This window comes from Meles meles, chromosome 5 (assembly GCF_922984935.1).
Source record: "Meles meles chromosome 5, mMelMel3.1 paternal haplotype, whole genome shotgun sequence".
Classification (NCBI taxonomy): domain Eukaryota; kingdom Metazoa; phylum Chordata; class Mammalia; order Carnivora; family Mustelidae; genus Meles; species Meles meles.
The window spans coordinates 57,604,836-57,628,551 of NC_060070.1; the positions used below are offsets into that span (position 1 = coordinate 57,604,836).

General features: G+C 38.8%; 1 protein-coding gene and 1 pseudogene across 1 annotated transcript in view; both read right to left on the minus strand.

The window, feature by feature from the left end:
- ADGB (androglobin) overlaps positions 1 to 23,716 on the minus strand; it is a 191,142-nt gene that overhangs the window by 9,629 nt on the left and 157,797 nt on the right. The window contains exons 32-34 of the mRNA XM_046004182.1: positions 11,613 to 11,789; positions 10,107 to 10,209; positions 871 to 1,077 (exon numbers count right to left, since the gene is read on the minus strand). Of these exons, the coding sequence (XP_045860138.1) occupies positions 871 to 1,077; positions 10,107 to 10,209; positions 11,613 to 11,789 (487 nt within the window). The remainder of the gene's footprint in view (positions 1 to 870; positions 1,078 to 10,106; positions 10,210 to 11,612; positions 11,790 to 23,716) is intronic.
- On the minus strand, positions 14,005 to 23,575 carry LOC123941531 (annotated as a pseudogene).

A 23,716-nucleotide genomic window follows, 5' to 3' on the forward strand; every position in this document is an offset into this window, starting at 1 on the left:
ACTGGGTTCTGAACAAGTAAAGAAATAAAGATTAAGATTTTTGCTACTGATACAGGTATAATTGGAGAATGTAGCTCCATGTGAGAGACAAATGGGCCACAGTCACAGAACGCGACAGCCAGCTGATCCCTGCCATTCACCGCACTACCATAGGTAGTGGTTCCAACTCAGGGACAAGCAAGGGACTCAGGATCCCCTACGGCCAGCCGGATTTATTGTTTCAACCACAGAGGACACTTAGTCCCTTAGCAATTTAGTCCCTTAGTCCAGGAGTTGCTCAGAGGAAATCCTTCCTCAGGGAGACCGGCATGGGAAGACATTTCTCTGTTAAAAACTTCCGTAGAGGATTTATATTCATTTTAGTGAACAAATACGAATCCCCGCTATACAAGAATGAACCAAATCAGTGTGGCTTGTGGCTTGTGTGCCATTGAAAATTCCTCTCCTCCAAAATTTTAGAATCCAAATATTTAAAATTTGTTATAAAAGGTAAAAAGAAAATATACCATGAAGCCTATGATAGATTAAAAAAAAAAAAAAGGAAAAGAAAGAAAAGGATCTGTGTTTGGTGACAATGGCATGTGTAGTCACTGCAATTTTATTTTTAGTGTTTGTAGACACATGGAAGTGTACAAAAATACACCTGCTATGTGTTTTTGTTTTTTGTTTTGGTCCACTTCGATCTTTAACTACTGAGCAATGAGGTCATTGAGCCTTTTATCAACTCTGATAAGCAAAATGAAGACCTATGAATCCAAAATATGTATGTTTCTATCTATAACCCTAAACATCACATGTGTTTTGTCAGTGTCTTTCCAGAATTTTTACATCCAAGTACATATTTTTCTTACAAATGAGAACACCACTTACTGATCTCCTTCCGCATGCTCTGCTCATCCTTCCCTGCTGGGGACATTCCTCCACTTTCGCTGCTCCCCGATTTGGAAAGATCCTTCAAGCCCTTCCCCATTTGCCACTTCTTCCACAGCATATTCCCTGACGATACGACATCTTTGTTATCGGAACTCACAGAACTCTTTGTGTCTGACTCTCTTGTGGTACTTGACAAAGTTTCAACTACAACACGACATGGGCGTTAGCCAAGACGAGCTTGTATTCTATAAAATCACATGCAGAAAGTAACGAGGGCTTGTGGGAACCAGGTTTGGAGCTGACTGGAAAGCTTTGCCGCCTCCAACCAGAGCACTGGCAAAAATAATCATTGGTAGCCTCAGAAATTATTGTGGATGGCCCAGACCACCAATGTGTCTGATACCTCAGGATACAAACACATCACATAAAAATAGAGGCTTTGGGGAGGTGAGACACTGCAAGTGGAAATGGGATCTCTGAACACTGGGACCACGGCTAGGGTGGGCCCTGGAGGAGGCAGCAACCTGCCTTGTGTGGGAAATGTAGGTGAATGGGGTTCTCTCTGGAGAGGGAACCCTGTGTCTAGGCACTTGTCTAAAATTATCTAAAAATAGAGGTGAGAAGAGCTCTTGCTTGTGAAGTTGCAAAGCTGGGAAGTTTTTCCTTAATGCTACAATTCTATTCCCACTCTTCTAGATCTTTATGCCTGGGGGAGAAAAAACTGTGTAAAACCTCTCACAATTTCCACATTATACAGACTCCCCCCCCATTTATCAATTGCAGATAATTTAATTAATGTTATATTCTGCTTTGAATAAAAGGTGATAATAGGTTAGTAATTGAAAGCATGGAGAAATATTAAAATAAATACACATTTTAACATATTATTAAAATTGATGTACCCTTTGGACAAAATGGATCAAAAAAATTAAAAATAAATTTATTTTAGGAAGTTTAACTTAAAATAAAATAGACAAATTTCTTCTAAAACACACCTTACTAATCTGACAAAAGATGAGTTAGAAGAGCTTCGTGGTGAGGGATGGAAAGTATATACTGTATTCGTCCAAATATATGAAGTTCAACAACAGGCAAAATGGAAACAGGGTAATTAATAGAGGTCAGACTAGTTGTCACTTTGAGGGAGAAAATGGCTGAGGGAAGGGGAATGAGGAAGACTTTGGGGATGTTTAAGTGTTTTATATCTTGATAATGGTGGTTCCTGAGTGTGTACGGATATAAAAATTTGTCAAGTTGTGTGCAGTGAATATTTGTGTCTTTACTGCATGAATGTTGTAGGATAAGGTCAGCCTCCTCTGAGCCTTGCTCTCGACCAGGCCTGGTCCTGGGTTTGTGAATTCCAGTTTAGGCAAAGGATACATACAGCTGGAATAATTTATCAAGAAATGCCCCCCACCCCCACTCTGATATTCCAATCCAGCTCCTCTCTTCCCCCTACCCTCGATATCTAAGTTTTCTTAGATATCAAGTTTTCTGGGTAACTTTCCACCCATTCCCTACCTAGTCACTATAAAACCCCACTTGTCCCTGCTGTATTCAAAGTTGAATTCAATCTCTCTCTCTCCTACGGCAACAGTCTTGACTCCTATTACAATAGTCTTGAATAGTGTTCTTTGTCATTTTTAACAAGTGTCCTGTGCAACATTTTTCTTTTGCATATAACTTAATACATTTTTAAAAACAATAATAAACTCTAATAAAATAATAAAATTTAAAATAATGAGATGATAGAATCATAATAAAATCTACTCACTTTTGTATTCTCAATATGACATTAGACTTAAACACTTAGCAAAGTGAGTACTTTGGGAGTTAGAAATATTTCAAATCCTACTCTATCACTTTTTAGATCTGTGACTTAGGAAGAGTTTGGTGACTCTCTGAGCATTGGTCTCTTTATCTGTACAAAGGAATAGCAGTGTCTACCTCATAGTTGCTGTACGTTAAAAGGAGATATAAAGTTCTGTGAAGAGTACTCATCCCAGGAAACAAAATCGGGGTGATATTTGCTGTTTATATAAAACACTTTTTTATATAAAAAAATATATAAACTTTTATATAAAAGTTTTATAAAAAACTTCTTTATGTAAAAAGTTAAGGGGGGCAAGATGGCGGAGAAGTAGCAGGCTGAGACTACATCAGGTAGCAGGAGATCAGCTTGATAGCTTATCTAAACATTGCAAACACCTACAAATCCAACGGGAGAGCGAAGAGAAGAAGAACAGCAACTCTAGAAACAGAAAATCAACCACTTTCTGAGAGGTAGGACTGGCCTACCTCTTTAGAAGTGAATCTAAAACGATGGGAAGATAGACCGCGGGGGGAGGAGCCGGCTCCCGGCAAGCAGCGGAGGAACGGAGCACAAAATCAGGACTTTTAAAAGTCTGTTCCACTGAGGGACATTGCTCCAGAGGCTAAACCAGGGTGAAGCCCACGCGGGGTCAGCGTGGCCCCAGGTCCCGCAGGGTCACAGAAGGATCGGGGGTGTCGGAGTGTCGCAGAGCTCGCAGGTATTAGAACGGAGAAGCCAGCTGCAGAGACAGAGCCGAGGACTGAACTCTCAGCTCGGGGTTACCTTGAACTGGTCGCGGGCTGGGTGAGCTCGGAGCGCGGCTAGAGGCTGGGGATACGGGAGTGATTGGGTGCTGTCCTCTGGGGGCACACTGAGGAGTGGGGCCTCAGGCTCTCGGCTCCTCCGGGCTGGAGACTAGGAGGCCGCCATTTTCATTCCTGTCCTCCGGAACTCTACGGAAAGCGTTCAGGGAACAGAAGCTCCCAAAAGCGAACCCGAGCCAATTACTTAGTCCGGCCACCGGTAAGGGCGGTGCAATCCCGCCTCGGGCAAAGACACTTGAGAGTCACTACAACAGGCCCCTCCCCCAGAAGATCAACAAAATATCCAGCCAGGACGAAGTTCATCTATCAAGGAAAAGTAGGTTCAATTCCTAAGACAGCAGCGCAGTTCCAGAGGAGGAGAAAGCAAACCACGGAACTCATGGCTTTCTCCCCATGATTCTTTAGTCTTGCGGCTACTTCAATTCTTTTTTCTTTTTTCAATTTTTTTTCTTTTTTCTTCTTCTGCTAAATTTTTTAAAACTTTTACCCTTTTCTTTTTTAACGTTTTTTGACTAGTTTATCTAAATATATATATTTTTTCTTTCTTTTTTATATTTTTTCTTTATTTGTTTTATTTTTTAAATTTTTTTTCTTTTTTTTTTCTGAACCTCTTTTTATCCCCTTACTCCCCCCCACAATTTGGGGTCTCTTCTCATTTAGGTACAGCGCATTTTTCTGGGGTCTTTGCCACCCTTTTAGTATTTTATTTGATCCTTCATATCCTCTTATCTGGACAAAATGACAAGGCAGAAAAAATCACCACAAACAAAAGAACAAGAGACAGTACTGAAGGCTAGGGACCTAATCAACACAGACATTGGTAATATGTCAGATCAAGAGTTCAGAATGACAATTCTGAACATTCTAGCCGGGCTCGAAAAAGGCATGGAAGATATTAGAGAAACCCTCTCTGGAGATATTAAAGCCCTTTCTGGAGAAATTAAAGAACTAAAATCTAACCAAGTAGAAATCAAAAAGCTATTAATGAGGTGCAATCAAAAATGGAGGCTCTCACTGCTAGGATCAATGAGGCAGAAGAAAGAATTAGTGATGTAGAAGACCAAATGACAGAGAATAAAGAAGCCGAACAGAAGAGGGACAAACAGCTACTGGACCATGAGGGGAGAATTCGAGAGATAAGTGACACCATAAGACGAAACAACATTAGAATAATTGGGATTCCAGAAGAAGAAGAAATAGAGAGGGGAGCAGAAGGTCTATTGGAGAGAATTATTGGAGAGAATTTCCCTAATATGGCAAAGCGAACAAGCATCAAAATCCAGGAGATGCAGAGAACCCCCCTCAAAGTCAACAAGAATAGGTCCACACCCCGTCACCTAATAGTAAAATTGACAAGTCTTAGTGACAAAGAGAAAATCCTGAAAGCAGCCCGAGAAAAGAAGTCTGTAACATACAATGGTAAAAATATTAGATTGGCAGCAGACTTATCCACAGAGACCTGGCAGGCCAGGAAGAGCTGGCATGATATATTCAGAGCACTAAACGAGAAAAACACGCAGCAGAGTAGAGAATACTCTATCCAGCTAGGCTATCATTGAAAATAGAAGGAGAGATCAAAAGCTTCCAGGACAAACAAAAACTGAAAGAATTTGCAAACACCAAACCATCTCTACAGGAAATATTGAAAGGGGTCCTCTAAGCAAAGAGAGAGCCTAAAAGTAGTAGATCAGAAAGGTACAGAGACAATATACAGTAACAGTCAACTTACAGACTAATAATGGCACTAAATTCATATCTCTCAATAGTTACCCTGAATGTTAATGGGCTAAATGCCCCAATCAAAAGACACAGGGTATCAGAATGGATAAAAAAATAAAACCCATCAGTATGTTGCCTACAAGAAACTCATTTTAGATGTGAAGACACCTCCAGATTTAAAGTGAGGGGGTGGAAAACAATTTACCATGCTAATGGGCATCAGAAGAAAGCTGGGGTGGCAATCCTTATATCAGATCAATTAGATTTTAAGTCAAAGACTATAATAAGAGATGAGGAAGCACACTGTATCCTACTCAAAGGGTCTGTCCAACAAGAAGATCTAACAATTTTAAATATCTATGCCCCTAACGTGGGAGCAGCCAACTATATCAATCAATTAATAACAAAGAAACACATCAATAATATCAAAGAAACACATCAATAATAATACAATAATAGTAGGGGACTTTAACACTCCCCTCACTGAAATGGACAGATCATCCAAGCAAAAGATCAACAAGGAAATAAAGGCCTTAAATGACACACTGGACCAGATGGACATCACAGATATATTCAGAACATTTCATCCCAAAGCAACAGAATACACATTCTTCTCTAGTGCACATGGAACCTTCTCCAGAATAGATCACATCCTGGGCCACAAATCAGGTCTCAACCGGTATCAAAAGATTGGGATCATTCCCTGCATATTTTCAGACCACAATGCTCTGAAGCTAGAACTCAATCACAAGAGGAAAGCTGGAAAGAACCCAAATACATGGAGACTAAACAGCATCCTTCTAAAGAATGAATGGGTCAACCAGGAAATTAAAGAAGAACTGAAAAAATTCATGGAAACAAATGATAATGAAAACACAACAGTTCAAAATCTGTGGGACACAGCAAAGGCAGTCCTGAGAGGAAAATATATAGCGGTACAAGCCTTTCTCAAGAAACAAGAAAGGTCTCAAGTACACAACCTAACCCTACACGTAAAGGAGCTGGAGAAAGAACAAGAAAGAAACCCTAAACCCAGCAGGAGAAGAGAAATCATAAAGATCAGAGCAGAAATCAATGAAATAGAAACCAAAAAAACAATAGAACAAATCAATGAAACTAGGAGCTGGTTCTTTGAAAGAATCAATAAGATTGATAAACCCCTGGCCAGACTCATCAAAAAGAAAAGAGAAAGGACCCAAATCAATAAAATCATGAATGAAAGAGGAGAGATCACAACTAACAACAAAGAAATACAGACAATTATAAGAACATACTATGAGCAACTCTACGCCAACAAATTTGACAATCTGGAAGAAATGGATGCATTCCTAGAGACATATAAACTACCACAACTGAACCAGGAAGAAATAGAAAACCTGAACAGGCCCATCACCAGTAAGGAGATTGAAACAGTCATCAAAAATCTCCAAACAAACAAAAGCCCAGGGCCAGACGGCTTCCCAGGGGAATTCTACCAAACATTTAAAGAAGAACTCATTCCTATTCTCCTGAAACTGTTCCAAAAAATAGAAACGGAAGGAAAACTTCCAAACTCATTTTATGAGGCCAGCATCACCTTGATCCCAAAACCAGACAAGGATCCCACCAAAAAAGAGAACTACAGACCAATATCCTTGATGAACACAGACGCAAAAATTCTCGCCAAAATACTAGCCAATAGGATTCAACAGTACATTAAAAGGATTATTCACCACGATCAAGTGGGATTTATTCCAGGGCTGCAGGGTTGGTTCAACATCCACAAATCAATCAATGTGATAGAACACATTAATAAAAGAAAGAACAAGAACCATATGATACTCTCAATAGATGCTGAAAAAGCATTTGACAAAGTACAGCATCCCTTCCTGATCAAAACTCTTCAAAGTGTAGGGATAGAGGGCACATACCTCAATATTATCAAAGTCATCTATGAAAAACCCACCGCAAATATCATTCTCAATGGAGAAAAACTGAAAGCTTTTCCGCTAAGGTCAGGAACACGGCAGGGATGTCCATTATCACCACTGCTATTCAACATAGTACTAGAAGTCCTAGCCTCAGCAATCAGACAACAAAAGGAAATTAAAGGCATCCGAATCAGCAAAGAAGAAGTCAAACTATCACTCTTCACAGATGATATGATACTATATGTGGAAAACCCAAAAGACTCCACTCCAAAACTGCTAGAACTTGTACAGGAATTCAGTAAAGTGTCAGGATATAAAATCAATGCACAGAAATCAGTTGCATTTCTGTACACCAACAACAAGACAGAAGAAAGAGAAATTAAGGAGTCCATCCCATTTACAATTGTACCCAAAACTATAAGATACCTAGGAATAAACCTAACCAAAGAGGCTAAGAATCTATATACAGAAAATTATAAAGTACTCATGAAAGAAATTGAGGAAGACACAAAGAAATGGAAAAATGTTCCATGCTCCTGGATTGGAAGAATAAATATTGTGAAAATGTCCATGCTACCTAAAGCAATCTACACATTTAATGCAATCCCTATCAAAATACCATCCATTTTTTTCAAAGAAATGGAACAAATAATCCTAAAATTTATATGGAACCAGAAAAGACCTCGAATAGCCAAAGGAATATTGAAAAAGAAAGCCAAAGTTGGTGGCATCACAATTCCGGACTTCAAGCTCTATTACAAAGCTGTCATCATCAAGACAACATGGTACTGGCACAAAAACAGACGCATGGATCAGTGGAACAGAATAGAGAGCCCAGAAATCTACCCTCAACTCTATGGTCAACTAATCTTCGACAAAGCAGGAAAGAATGTCCAATGGAAAAAAGACAGCCTCTTCAATAAATGGTGCTGGGAAAATTGGACAGCCACATGCAGAAAAATGAAATTGGACCACTTCCTTACACCACACACAAAAATAGACTCCAAATGGATGAAGGACCTCAATGTGAGAAAGGAATCCATCAAAATCCTTGAGGAGAATGCAGGCAGCAACCTCTTCGACCTCAGCCGTAGCAACATCTTCCTAGGAACAATGGCAAAGGCAAGGGAAGCAAAGGCAAAAATGAACTATTGGGACTTCATCAAGATCAAAAGCTTTTGCACAGCAAAGGAAACAGTTAACAAAACCAAAAGACAACTGACAGAATGGGAGAAGATATTTGCAAATGACATATCAGATAAAGGGCTAGTATCCAAAATCTATAAGGAACTTAGCAAACTCAACACCCAAAGAACAAACAATCCAATCAAGAAATGGGCAGAGGACATGAACAGACATTTCTGCAAAGAAGACATCCAGATGGCCAACAGACACATGAAAAAGTGCTCCACGTCACTCGGCATCAGGGAAATACAAATCAAAACCACAATGAGATATCACCTCACACCAGTCAGAATGGCTAAAATTAACAAGTCAGGAAATGACAGATGCTGGCGAGGATGGGGAGAAAGGGGAACCCTCCTACACTGTTGGTGGGAATGCAAGCTGGTGCAACCACTCTGGAAAACAGCATGGAGGTTCCTCAAAATGTTGAAAATAGAACTACCCTATGACCCAGCAATTGCACTACTGGGTATTTACCCTAAAGATACAAACATAGTGATCCAAAGGGGCACGTGTACCTGAATGTTTATAGCAGCAATGTCTACAATAGCCAAACTATGGAAAGAACCTAGATGTCCATCAACAGATGAATGGATAAAGAAGATGTGGTATATATATACAACGGAATACTATGCAGCCATCAAAAGAAATGAAATCTTGCCATTTGCGACGACGTGGATGGAACTAGAGCGTATCATGCTTAGTGAAATAAGTCAATCGGAGAAAGACAACTATCATATGATCTCCCTGATATGAGGACATGGAGAAGCAACATGGGGGTTAGGGGGATAGGAGAAGAATAAATGAAACAAGATGGGATTGGGAGGGAGACAAACCATAAATGACTCTTAATCTCACAAAACAAACTGGGGGTTGCTGGGGGGAGGTGGGATTGGGAGGGGGAGGTGGCTATGGACATTGGGGAGGGGAGGCGAACCATAAGAGACTATGGACTCTGAAAAACAACCTGAGGGTTTTGAAGGGTCAGGGGTGGGAGGTTGGGGGAACAGGTGGTGGGTTAATAGGGAAGGCACGTTTTGCATGGAGCACTGGGTGTTGTGCAAAAACAATGAATACTGTTACGCTGAAAAAAATAAATAAAATTTAAAAAAAAGTTAAGGGGCATTATCTTTATAAAAATCATTGAATTGCATTCCTAAGGACATAAACATGGAAAAGCATGGTTGGGGATGTTAATGTCTTTGGCCTACCTGGGCATCCCAAGGAGGTTATAGATACTGGCAGTAAAGGGTTAGTGATAAGGTGATCTGGGGCCATGGAGAGCTATCTGCAAGCTGGTCTGTCTCTGGGTATCTTGTGAATTTAGCAAATTGCAGAGTAAATCACTCTGGGCCTGTGTCCTTATTGGTAAGCCAGAAATCATATTATAGATTACATATTATAGTGGATTCATGTGAGTGTTCAATGAAATAATTAGTATTTTCAGTTCTGGGCCCACAACAATTACTCAATAAAAGCAGTTAGCTTTATCTTATTGTTATTATTCACAGTTATTGTTACTAGAAAGTTGCCAGATTAACAGTTGTGGGCCTGCCTTCAAGTTCACACTGCTATCTTTGACCTAGGCTTCACTCTTATTTCTGGTTTCATCTTTTCTTAAATGGAGAAAACCATATCTACTTGGGGAGAAAGCAAACATCTTCTTGATTTAAAAAAAAAAAAAAATCAGAATCTATTTCCTATCCTATAGAATCCTCTGTCTTTTAAGAGGTGCAAAGCACAGCTCTGTGCTCTGAGGTGGCTGGGGCAGGGCTCACTGACCTTCCTCCAGAGCTTTGGTTTGGCTCTCAGACACAGGCATGCTGTCCGCATCCGGTAGTTTCTTAATGAACCGGCTGAGGTAATGCAGGCGAGCCTGAGAAGCCTAAAGAACAAACACTATCAATGAATGGCCCAGGCAACAACATTCCAAGAGTGCATGAAAGAAAGAGGAAAGTGAGAATAAATATGGCAGTTTGAACTAGGCCAGCTCTTATTACCCAATAAACTCAAATTCTAAGCCATCCATAATTCTGACAGTTCTTTCTGAGAGCTAACGAAGAAGCAGTCTCAAAACGGATACACAAGGCATGCAGCCTTAGGTCCAGTTACTCCTGAACATTTTTCATCTGGCTTAATAACCCTGAGTAAGGACATGTAACACATATGAGTAATAATGGTTCACTATAGCGATGATTCTTACATAGAGTAGGGAGGGAGATGTGAAGTATATATATTCCACAAGAGGGAGCACAGGCTTTTATCCACTCAAGGCTGTTCAAAGTACATGAAAACTCATATTAAACATGTTTATGCTTTCTTACTTAGGAGTGTGAGAACAGACATGGATACTGATGAGGGAACAGAAGGCAAGCTGAGGACAAAGCAGAACCTGACACCCCACAACCCTCCCCCCCTCAATGGGATCTATGTGACATTCCTCAGGCACTTTCTGGCTGCCCTAAAACTAAGGAAAGGAAAAACAAATAGTTAATCTATAGAGATCACAATCCTGCAAGACCCAAGTCTCCCTCAGTTTACAAATGTCTCAGCAATTTATAAGAACAAAGCACTTCTATCAATCGCCTAGCTTCCAGAAGGAAATGTAGATACAATTATATGTGCTTATAACCTGCAGCCTATTCACAGATACTTGAAGCAGGCAGAGTGTAATGTTCCTCCAGGAAGTTTCCAACTATCTTCATGTTAATGCCTTGCTAGAGGGTAAAACAACCTAACCTGACAGTCCCAAGGCCGCTACTATCCTGTGAGTCTTCTTTAACAATGAAAGTTCTTTCAGAAACCTCTCTTCTTCCTTACCTCTCCCAACCCCACAGTATATAGTCAGCCACCCCTCACAGCCTTGGGCAGTAGCTCTTTCCGCCTATAGGTCCTCTCCCTGCACTTTAATAAACCAACATTTTGCACCAAAGATGTCACAAGAATTCTTTCTTGGTCATTGACTCCAGACCTCACCCCACTGAAACTCATGTATATTCCAAAGCCACATGAATATAGCCCATACTACGTAAAAGAACGAGGGAACCCACAGTTTGGGCCAATAAAGTGGCACCATCATGTGCTTCGCTTTTGTGAGTCATCTGGTATCAGCCATTCTGCACATTTCACAATGTGTTTAAACATGGTCTTAACATGTAGTTAGTGAGTGTCTAACAAAATTCCAGATACTGTTCCAAAATTCCTATATGCTTTCGCCATCATGGCTCTCACTTCAGACCGGTGCCTAGGAATGGAAAGTTAAAGAACAACTTTTCCAACTCAAGTGACCTTGATAGCTCTTCCTGGCTCAGTCATCTCCCAGGCTTGCTTCATGGCTCGGATTTCATCTGCTCGTTCTGTATCCTTTTTCACTTCAAAAAATTCTGCTTCATTGTGTTCTGTGACCAACCTCAAAATCCAGTAGGGTTTATTTGGGTCTTCTTGTTGAGGGTGAACAGTAGATATCTGATAAATAAAAACCTTTGGGTTAGGTATTGTCAAAAGGGTCTGGATTTTAGCTCACGACCCATAATTTCACTATTAAGTATGTACCCAGGATAAATGAAAACACATGTTCACAAAAATACTTGGACAAAAAAAATTCATTACAGCTCTATGCTCATAATAGCCAAAAAAGGAGGAGACAATATAAATGTTTATCAATTGATGAATAAACAAATTATCATATATCCATATCACTGAACACTACCTTAGCAATAAAAAGTAATAAACTATTGAAGTATACCACAATGCAGATAGATCTTACAGATAGACATCATACTGAGATAAAGAAGCCAAGCACAAAAGAATACAACGTGGGTGATTCATTTGTTTGAAATTCCAGAACAGGCAAAAACACCTGCCGGGGGTAGGTGTGAAGATGACAGAGTCCATTGCAATGAGGTTTGAGGGAATCTCCAACCTTATGGAAATGATCTCTACTTTATACCTTGATAGAGATGTAGATTACAGCATTGAATGCACTAGTCAAAATTCATTGAATTGTACAGTTAATTTTACTCCATTTCACTAAATGCAAATTTTATCTAAAATTGTAAAGAAAAAAATTCTAAATTACATTTAGGGTTATGTGGCACCTCTTTACAAAAATTAGGGTAGGGTAGTTATGTCCAGGTGTGGATACACTAGATATATACTCACTATGAAAGAAACATTTTGATATCTCCTAGGATTATTTTCATTTTTGTAAGCCATAAGCTGGGAGCAGATTGATTTAGGACTTGAAATATCTAGATGAGTAATGCTCATTGGTGACAATCTGGTAGGGAGAGAGGCTTGAATCTAACGTGGTTACTAGCACTTTACATATGATTGAGACAATTGTCAATTATTCATGTTGAATAATGCAGATGGGGAAGCAGGGATCTGTGGGGCCACTGAATAAAGTTGTTGTGGGCAATTTGGTTTCAATGTTACCAAAAAGATCTCCTTGCTTTCTACAATATTCTTCCAATATTCCAATGAGAACTTAAATCTCACAATTGGAAATTCTTTTCTCTCTTCCTTTTACAGAACAGTACAAAAAATTTTATCATCTTTTGTATTGTTTGATAAATGAGTTAATCAGAAACTCTGGGATCAGGAAAGGAAGTATGATGAAGGACTAAGGGGGCACTCTAAGAGTTTATGGATTGAGTTAAGCTTATTTGTTTTAAATTTAAATTTGTTTTAAATTTCAATAATTTATTTTGTTGATGATAAGAATATTTTTTCAGTGCGTTCAAATAATTGATTTCTTAACACTAAATGATACACTGGAGCTACAGCTAGGAAAGTTAACACACAACATTATCTTGTTCAAGAGGAACAAAATACTTTCTTGAAACCACTTCACCTATATTTTCTAACAAAACAATGTTAAAATAACCTAATTTTAAAAAGAAAACTGTATCTGGTCCTTTCAAAAGTAATAATCCCTTGGTAGAGAAACTTCTCTTTTTCTGTATCCATTTAGATATTACAATAAAAGTAGCATTTGGAGGGTGCCTGTGTGGCTCAGTGGGTTAAAGCCTCTGCCTTCAGCTCAGGTCATGATCCCAGGGTCCTGGGATCAAGCCCCACATCAGGCTTTCTGCTCAGCAGGAGGCCTGCTTCCTCCTCTCTCTCTCTGCCTGCTTCCTCCTCTTTCTGCCTGCTTCTCTGCCTACTTGTGATCTCTGTCAAATGAATAAATAAAATCTAAAAAAAAAAAAAAGTAGCATTTCAATTGTAAAATGTAGCTAGTAAAAACATAAGTGATGTAAATTTAAGAAGAAATTAGCTTTTCCACATGAAATAAAATAAATTCAACATGATTATAGTAATTAAAGTAAAAATACAAAGTATAATATAATAGTTTTCAGTTTCTTGTTTGGCACATGTATTAATACATTTTAAAACATGAAAAGATAAAATACCAAGTTCTTCCAAACAACTGGCACAATGTTAAGATTCCTAAAGCTTAGTTATTAATATCTTAAAAACCCAATTCTGATATGAATTCTGTAACCAAGCATGCATTTGGTGCTATGTAAACTGATCCAAATACCATCTTTTTCATTATTCCCCAGAATTCAGGAGCATTTCAAAGTTAATTCAGGATGAATCCCACAAAATTCCATATTAAATGGTGGATTTTCTGAACAAGCTTCTCATTTTTTATTATATATGTGCACGTTTGTCACAATTTCAAAAAGAATGGAAGCCCACCAAACATGTCAGTTTTTAGTTTTATCCAGTCATTAATTTTCTGCAGAATTGCTTTTTCTTGACTTAATATTTTTGCAAGATTTTTCATTTTTTCATTTCCTTATTTATTTTGTTATGTTAGTTACCATACAGTACATCATTAATTTTTGATGCAGTGTCTTGTGATTCATTATTTGCATATAATACCCACTGTTCCATGCAATCTGTGCCCTCCTTAATACCCACCACCAGGCTAACCCATCTCCCTACCCCCTCCTCTCTAAAACCCTCACTTTGTTTCTTGGAGTCCATAGTCTCTCATGGTTCACCTCCCCCTCCGATTTCCCCCCCTTCATTTTTCCCTTCCTTCTTCTAATGAATGTCCTCCTAATGTCCTCCATGCTATTCTTTATGTTCCACAAATAAATGAAACCATATGATAATTGACTTTCTCTGCTTGATTTATTTCACTTATCATAATCTCCAATCCCATCCATGTTGATGCAAAATTTGGTATTCATCCTTTCTGATGCTGAGTAATATTCCATTGTATATATGGACCACATCTTCTTTATCTATTCATCTGTTGAAGGGCATCTCAGCTCTTTCCACAGTTTGGCTGTTGTGGACATTGCTACTATGAACATTGGGGTGCATATGGCCCTTCTTTTCACTACATCTGTATCTTTGGGGTAAATCTCCAGTAGTGCAATTGCAGGTCATAGGGTAGCTTTATTTTTAATTTTTTGAGGAAATTCCACACTGTTTTCCAAAGTGGCTGTGCCAACTTGCATTTCCACCAACAGTGTAAAAGGGTTCACCTTTCTCCACAACCTTTCCAACATTTGTTGTTTCTTGCCTTGTCAGTTTTTACCATTCTAATTGGTGTAAGGTGGTATCTCAATGTGGTTTTGATTTGAATTTCCCTGATGGCTAATGATGATGAATATTTTTTCATCTGTATGTTAGCCATAAGTATGTACTCTTTTGAGAAGTGTCTGTTCATGTCTTCTGCCTATTTTTTGACTTGATTGCTTTTTGGATGCTGAGTTTGAGTTCTTTATAGTTCTGATATATATATCAGATATATATATATATATCTGATATATATATCTGATATATATATATATATATCAGACCTTCGTAGTGTCATTTGCAAATATCTTCTTCCATTCCATGGGTTGCCTCTGTTGTGTTGACTGTTTCCTTTGATGTGCCGAAGGTTTTTATCTTGATGAAGCCCAAAGGTTCATTTTCGTTTTTGTTTCCCTTGTCTTTGGAGACTGTTGAAAGAAGTTGCTGTGGCTAATGTCGAAGAAGGTATTGCTTATGTTCTCCTCTAGGATTCTGATGGATTCCTCTCTCATATTGAGGTTTTTCATCCATTTTGAGTTTATCTTTGTGTATGGTGTAAGAGAATGGTCAAGTTTAATTTTTCTGTATATAGCTGTCCAATTTTCCCAGCACCGTTTATTGAAGAAACTTTTTTTTTCCCCACTGTATAATTTTTTCCTGCTTTGTTGAAGATTATTTAACCATAGAGTTGAGGGTCCATATCTGGGCTCTCTCTTCTGTTCCATTGGTCTATGTTTTTGTGCCAGTACGGTGCTGTCTTGGTGATCACAGATTGTAATATAGCTTAAAATCAGGCAACATGATGCCCCCAACTTTGTTTTTCTTTTTCAACATTTCCTTAGCGATTTGGGTCTTTTCTATTCTATACAAATTTTAGGATTGTTTATTCTAGCAATTTGAAAAATGTCATTGGCATTTTGATCAGGATGGCATTGAAAGTATAGATGGCTCTAGGCAGTATAGACATTTTAACAATGTTTATTCTTCTGATTCATGAGCATGGAATGTTTTTGTGTCTTCAGTTTCTTTCATGAGTGTTCTGTAGTACCTAGAGTATAGATCTTTTACCTCTTTGGTTATGTTTATTCCAAGGTATCTTATGGTTTTGGGTGTTATTGTAAATGGAATCAATTCTCTAATTTCTCTTTCTACAGTTACATTGTTAGTGCATATGAAAGCAACTGATTTATGTTCATTGATTTTGTATCCTGCCACATTTCTGAATTTCTGAATTGCTAGTAATTTGGGGTGGAGTCTTTTGGGTTTTCCACATGAAGTATCATGTGATCTGTGAAGAGAGAGAGTTTGACTTCTTTGCCATTTTGAATACCTTTTATTTTGTTGTTGTTGTTGTCGACTGATTGCTGTTGCTAGGACTTCTAGTACTATGTTGAACAACAGTGGTGAGAGTGGGCATCCTTTCATGTTCCTGATCTGAAGGGAAAGGCTCTCAGCTTTTTCCTATTGAGAATGATATTTGCTGTGGGTTTTTCATAGATGGATTTTACGAAATTGAGGAATGTTTCCTCTATCCCTATATTCTGAAGAGTTTTAATCAAAAAATGATGCTGTATTTTGTCAAATGCTTTTTCTGCATCAATTGAGAGGACCATGTGTTTCTTCTCTCTTCTCTTATCAATTTGTTCTATCACATTGATTGATTTGCGAATGTTGAACCACCCTTGTATCCATGGATAAATCCCACCTGGTCATGGTGGATAATCTTTTTAATGCACTGTTGGATCCTATTAGCTAGGATCTTGTTGAGAATCTTGGCATCCATATTCATCAGGAATATTGGTCTGAAATTCTCCTTTCTGGTGGGATCTTTGCCTGGTTTGGGGATCAGGGTAATGCTGGCTTATAAAAAGAATCTGGAAGTCTTCCTTCAGCTTCTATTTTTTGCAACAGCTTCAGGAGAATAGGTATTAGTTTTTCTTTGAATGTTTGATAGAATTCTCCAGGGAACTGTCAGGTCCTGGGGTCTTGTTTTTTGGGAGGTTTTTGATCACTGCTTTAATCTTGTTACTGATGTTGGTCTATTCAGGTTGTCAATTTTTTCCTGTTTCAGTCTTGGTAGTTTATAGGTTTCCAGGAATGAATCAATTCCTTTCACGTTGCTTAATTTATTGGCATATAGCTGTTGATTTTAATTTCTGATGATTGTTTCTATTTCCTTGGTGTTAGTCATGATCTCTCCCTTTTCATTCATAATTTTATTAATTTGGGTCCTTTCTCTTTTCTTTTGGATAAGTCTGGCCAGTGGTTTATCAATCTTATTAATTTTTTCGAAGAACCTGCTTCTAATTTTGTTGATGTGTTCTACTGTATTTCTGATTTCTAATTCATTGACCTCTGCTTTAATCATAATTATTTCCCTTCTTGTGTGTGGGTTAGGCTTAATTTGTTATTGATTCACCAGTTCTTTAAGGTGTAAAGACAGTTTGTGTGTTAGGGATTTTTCTATTTTTTTGAGTGATGCTTGGATGACTATGTTTTCCCCCTTAAGACTGCCTTTGCTATAACCCATAGTTTTTGGACCCATATGTTTTTGATCTCATTGGTTTCCATAAATTGTTGAATTTCTTCTTTGACTTACTAGTTGACCCAAACATTCTTGAGCAGAATGGTCTTTACCTTCCAAGTGTTTGAATTTCTTCCAAACTTTTTCTTGTGATTGAGTTATAGTTTGAAAGCATTGTGGTCTGAGAATATGCAGGGAATAATCTCAGTCTTTTGGTATCAGTTGAGACCTAATTTGTGACCTAGTACATAGTCTGTTAAGGAGAGAGTTCCATGTGTGCTCAAGAATAATGAATATTCTGTTGTTTTAGGGTGGAATGTTCTGTATATATCTATGAGGTCCATCTAGTCCAGTGTGCCATTCAAAGTTCTTGTTTCTTTGTTGATTTTCTGCTTAGATGATTTGTTTATTACTGAGAGTGGAGTGTTAAGGTCCCCTACAATTAATGTATTATTATCAATATGTCTATTTTGGTTAACAGTTTGCTTATGTAGTTGGCTGCTCCTATGTTGGGGGCATAGATATTTACAATTGTTAGGTCTTCTTGTTAGATGGACCTTTAAGAATGAAATAGGTCCATCTGTATCTCTAACTCAGTCTTTAGCTTAAAATCTAATTTGTCTGACATGAGAATTGCTACCCCAGCTTTTTTTGAGGTCTGTTGGCATGACAGATCGTTCTCCATCCCTTCACTTTCAGTCTGGATGTATCTTTAGGTTCAAAATGAGTCTCTTGTAGAAAGCATATGGATGGGTCCTGTCTTTTTATCCAATTTGCAACCCTGTGCCATTTTATGGGAGCATTTAGGCCATTCATGTTGGAGTGATTATTGAAAGATATGATTTATTGTCAATCATGTTGCCTGTGAAGTCTTTGTTTCTATAAATTGTCTCCATATATTTCTGTTCAATATCACTCTTGGGATCTTTTTCCTTTTATAGAACCCCCCTTAATATTTCTTGCAGGGCCAGCTTAGTGGTAACATATTGTTTCAGTTTCTGCTGCTCCTGGAAACTCCTTATCTCTCCATCCATTCTGAATGACAGTCTTGCTAGATAAAAAATTCTTGGCTGTATGTTCTTCTCATTTAGTTCCCTGAATATATCTTGCCAGTCTGGCTTGCCAGGTCTCTGTGGATAGGTCTGACATTATTCTGATGTTCATCCCTCTGTATGTAAGGAATCTCTTCCCCCTAATTGCCCTTACAATGGTTTCCTTGATTCTAAGATTTGCAAGATTTACTATTATATGCCAGGGCATTGGTCTGTTCCCCTTGATCTTGGGAGGGGTCCTCTCTGCCTCTAGGACATGAATGCTGTTTCATTCCCCACATTAGGACATTCTCAGCTACAATTTACTCAAATATATTTTCTAGTCCTCTCTTTCTCCACCCCCTCAAGGATCCTAACAATTCTGACAATGGAATGTTTCATGGCATCATTTATTTCTCGAATTCTGTTTTCATGGATTTTAAGCTGTTTGTTCCGGGCCTCCTCCTGTTTCTTCTTTTCCATCAGTTTGTCTTCTGGATTATTAATTCATCCTTCTTCATTTACCCTAGCTATTAGAGTATCTAGACTAGAATGGATCTAATTGATAGCATTTTTTAAGTTCTGCCAGATCAGTTCTCATTTCTGTGCTTAGAAAATCTATGTTGCCATTAATAGTTTTTCTCCATCCTAGCTATTGTCTGTGTAACTGTTCTCCTGAATTATGTTTTTGACCTCTTGCTTATATATCCATTATTTCTGTGACAGAGGTCATAGTCTCTGGTCTTTTCTATGTTGGGGGTTCCTCCTCTTAGTCATTCTGTTGAGGGGTGGTTGAAGGACTGTACAGAGTCCAAATTATTGACCACAAGCCAAGGAAGATGCACTTGTTTTATAGAGACCTTAGGGTTGTCAGCCTCTTGTTCTTCCAGCCTGTCTTCTGGGGGAGGGGACTGCCACACTGTTACTCAGGTAACCCTCTTTGGGTAGAATTGTTCTGCCCCCTGTGGAGGGGTAATGGGTTCAGTGAAAACCAGGTTTGGGGAACTTTTGTTCTCTGGTGGCTTTCTCTGGCAGCTTTCTGCATCCCCCACCCTAAGAGTTAGAGCAGAAGTGACAGTATCCAAACCTCTGTCTCAGAACAGAGAGATTGCAGTCTTTCCCTCAGTGAGCTCTCCAGGCCACATTGTCTGTGCTGCCAAAAACCAGCAGCTCTCTGAGCTCTTGCTTCCAGGTCCAGGCATGTCTCTGTCCTTTGTGCTTCTAAAACCTCCAGCCGCCCCCAGTGCACAGGTGTGTCCCTGCAGCTCCAGGTTTCAGTCTAGGGTGCTGCCCTAAAGTCCTTTCCTCACTGCTACCAGTCTGTGAGTCTGTGCCCAGTCCCCAGTATGGGAGGCTTTTGTGCTTCAGTGGCACAGGATCCCAGAGGCTCCCTCCCCCTTCCATTTATCTTCTGATGTATGCCCACAGAATCATGGATCCCTACCTACTTCAAGACCAACCACCTAAAATATTCTGTTTGTGGAGATCCAGATATATCTTCTTATATCACAAGCTGATTTCATGGGTTATCAGAATGGTCTGGTAGATATCCAGCACAATTCAGGGGACTGGTTAAAATAAGGTCCTCTTCTCCTCTACCATGTTTTTCTTTTCTTTTTTTTTTTTTTAATTTCTTTTTAGGTAGCTCAACACTTCCAACTTCAGCTTTCCATTTTGACTTTCATCTAGAGGTATGTTTTCACACATTATAGGACTAAATCTACAGTAGGTATCAGGAAGTAATGAATCATAGTTCCATATGGACTTCCATATCTATAGCAGTTTGTAACATTAGACAGTTTGTTTTTCAAACTTATGTATATCATGGTATCTCTCATATGTCTCTTATAATGTCCAGTGCCTGGGGATACTATGTACTTATGGGATATCTGGCCAAAGATGTTTATGCTCATGCAGTGCTAACACTTAGGAGTTATTCAGAAGCTAAGCTCCTTGATGAAGATCATTTCCCAAATGTACACTCTGCAAAGTAGCCTGGAGTAGCAGATGAGGCTCAAATGTCCTGCCACATTTCATACTGACAGTTTCCTAAATAGTGAGACTTGACTCTGGGGAAATGGCCATAGTTTCTGAACACAAAAGCTTTTGGCATTCTTCCCCTGTTTATCATGGTACTTACTGCAGCTACCACAACACAGCTGGGACTTCTTACTCATTCAATCATTAGTCCATATCCCATTCTAAACTTAAGAGTACTTCCCCACATTTGACTCATAAAATGCCTGGCTCCAACTCATTTTGACTGCTTTAACAATGACATTTTATAAAAACATATGTGATGCTAATTTTTTATGAAGTTCCTCACATTCATCCAGGGACCTAGGAAACAACCCAAATACGCAAGCCCATATGGCCCTGTGCTTATACTTCCAATGCAGTCAAGATGCTGAGGAACTGGGTTCTAAGTAAGTTCAACTAATTTTCAAAGTATCTGAAGAACAACCACATCCCCTTCTCCTCTGCCATCAGCTGAGAGAATTTGGACACCTCTTCTTTTCATTGGCTTCATGTAGTCAATTAAAGCCTGAAGAGCGCCATTCTTATATCAGTTGCAATAAATATAAATTAATTCTTTCCACAAAATCCTCTTCTTTTCCCTCAAGACATTCCAGTAGATAAAGAGTCAGTTCTTCAATCCTATTAATGCAAAGCTTTGGATCTGCTGTTCTTAATGTTTGAACTAAAGCTCAGGTTCTGTCATTAATATTCACCCTTGTACTCTTTTCTTGCTGAAGAGATAAATTCTTTCTCTCCTTTGCTTGTTTGTCTTTGCCATAGTCTGCTCAGCTTTGATCACTTGTTTTTATTCTTCTGACTCAATCATACTTTGATCTGGGGATAAGCCCACCAGTATAACTGGCTATTAGGCTTGTACACCTTCAATGGGATAAGAAAGTAAGTTTAGCAGTACTTTGTTTAGTTGAAACTGGAAGAATCTCAGCTGTCCCAGTGGGGCTTGCAGGCTTGTCCATAGGGTATAAAGAAAATATGAGCATATCTTCTGTCAGTCAGGATGCTAGGACCTGGAGAACTGGATTTTTTTTCTTCAATGTGTTTATCTTTAATTTCTGATTTATCCTGGAAATGTTTATTTTCCTTTTATGAGGCATTTTTTCCCTCACACCTGAAGTTTGAATTAATATGATTTGATAGAAATTTGAATGACTCTTCAAATTTTGTGGTAATACTAGTTGTATAATAAAAGACTTTACTTCTGCCTATCTTTGTCTTCATTCACACCATGACATCCCCCCACCAGAAGAGTATTTTTTGTTGATTGAACACTATATTTTTTCAGAGATTTGATGGTTTAATGTTTTTCTGTTTTAACCAGCTACTAACTGATTTTTTAATACTCTTAAACTTGTTTTACCTTGAGCTAAATGTGAAATCATTATATTCTGACTGATAAAAACAGGCTTCAAAACAAATTTCAAAGTATTTTTAAAAATAGGACATATGTGTGGCACGTGGGTGGCTCAGTTGGTTAAATGTCCAACTTTTGATGTCAGCTCCGGTCATGACCTCAGGGTCCTGAGACTGAGTCACATGGGGCTCTGTGTGCATCTGCTGGAGATTCTCTCCCTCTTCTTCTCCCTCTGTCCCTCCCCTGACTTGTGCACGTGCGTTCTCTCTCTCTCTCTCAAATAAGTAAATACATACTTACCAAAAAAAAAAAAAAGTAAATAAAAATAGGACATAGGGATGATCACTTTTATAAGTCCTTTGGGAGCTGAAGTCCTGAGTTTTAAAATTCCAATATGTAAACTATGGGTGTTTGAAGGATAACAGAATTTACCATAGAATCTGCTTCTCTTTTGGTTCATTTACATCTTATTTTGCTTGTATGACAACCTCTTTGTAGACTGATGTGACTTATCCTCCAATAATCTTTGGGTGAGCACAAAAAAATGCAGCTGTTTTTCTCCTTCCAAGACTTCTTATTTCATGGGATGCAGGTTGCAAGGTCTGCAGCCTTAGCAACTTGCCTGTTCCCAGCACTGACATTGACTAGGTGAGCCTACACCAACTGAATTCCACAAGGGAAGAGCCCCACCCAAGGGGCTATCCCCCCCCCCCCCAATCAGTTCCATTCTACTCTCAGCCGTGGTCAGGTTAAACTTCTTTATTTCACCAAGTTTCCAAAGGCAGACTCCAACTAGGAAATTAAACTTTGGTGGGGCGTCTGAGTGGCTTGGTCTATTAAGCATCCAACTCTTGGTTTCAGCTCAGGCCCTATCTCAGGGTCATGAAAGGAGGCCAGCATAGAGTCTGCTCAGGACTCTTTCTCCTTCTGTCCCTCCTCCCCACATATATACTCACATGCACTCTATCATATAAATAAATAAAATCTAGAAAGAAAAGGAAAGGAAGGAAGGAAGGGAGGGAGGGAGGGAGGGACAAACTTGGCAATGCAAGTGGTCAGCTTTTCTACTACAGAAGTGTAGGACATGATCACTGCCTCTTCCCCTAATTTGTTAATTTCCCTTTAAAGTCCTATACTGGTGGTACCAACATCCTATTCAGTTGATTCAGCTATAAACCTGAGAGATATCTTTTATTTTTTCTTGTTCCTTATCACCCATTTGGGATTAATAACTACATAAACTATTTGTTTCCTTGATAGTTCTTTTTTGTCTTCTTCTCCCTTTCTTACCTGTACCTGATACAACTTGCCCTCTTTTGCCTGGACTACTGCAGTACTTTCTTGAGTTATTTCTCCCCATCCCTAGTCTTTCCCTCCTTAAATGTATACTTTAAAACCCACCAGCATATCTGAAATATAAATCTGATTGTGTCAATACGTTTTTTTAACCTCCCGTCTCTCATCCCACCCCCAGCTTTGCTTAGCCTAAACAGTGATGACAAATGTTAGGAAGACTTTATCCTCATAGGTATTTTGAGTTCAGTGTTTTTAAGTAACCTAAATTTGAGTATCTTTAGGCCTATACTCTCACTCTTCAACTCTGCCCCCACATCCTCTTCTTTACTCCAATCATTGCAATTACCTAACTGGCCCTGAAGGAATTTGGAATCACCTCTGCGCTTTAGACAGAATCCCAGCCTCTTAATGAGGCTTAAAGGCCTTTCTCTTTCTGATTCTTATTTACCTCTCCAGCCCCATCTCTCATACTTCAGTGCTGCAAAAAGAAAAAACAAAACAAAACCAGAAAAACAAAACCAGAAAAACAAAACACAGAGATTGTGTTCATTTTTACCTTAGAATATCTTTGCTCATTGACTCAGGTCTGGATTTGGCTCCTCTAGGAGAA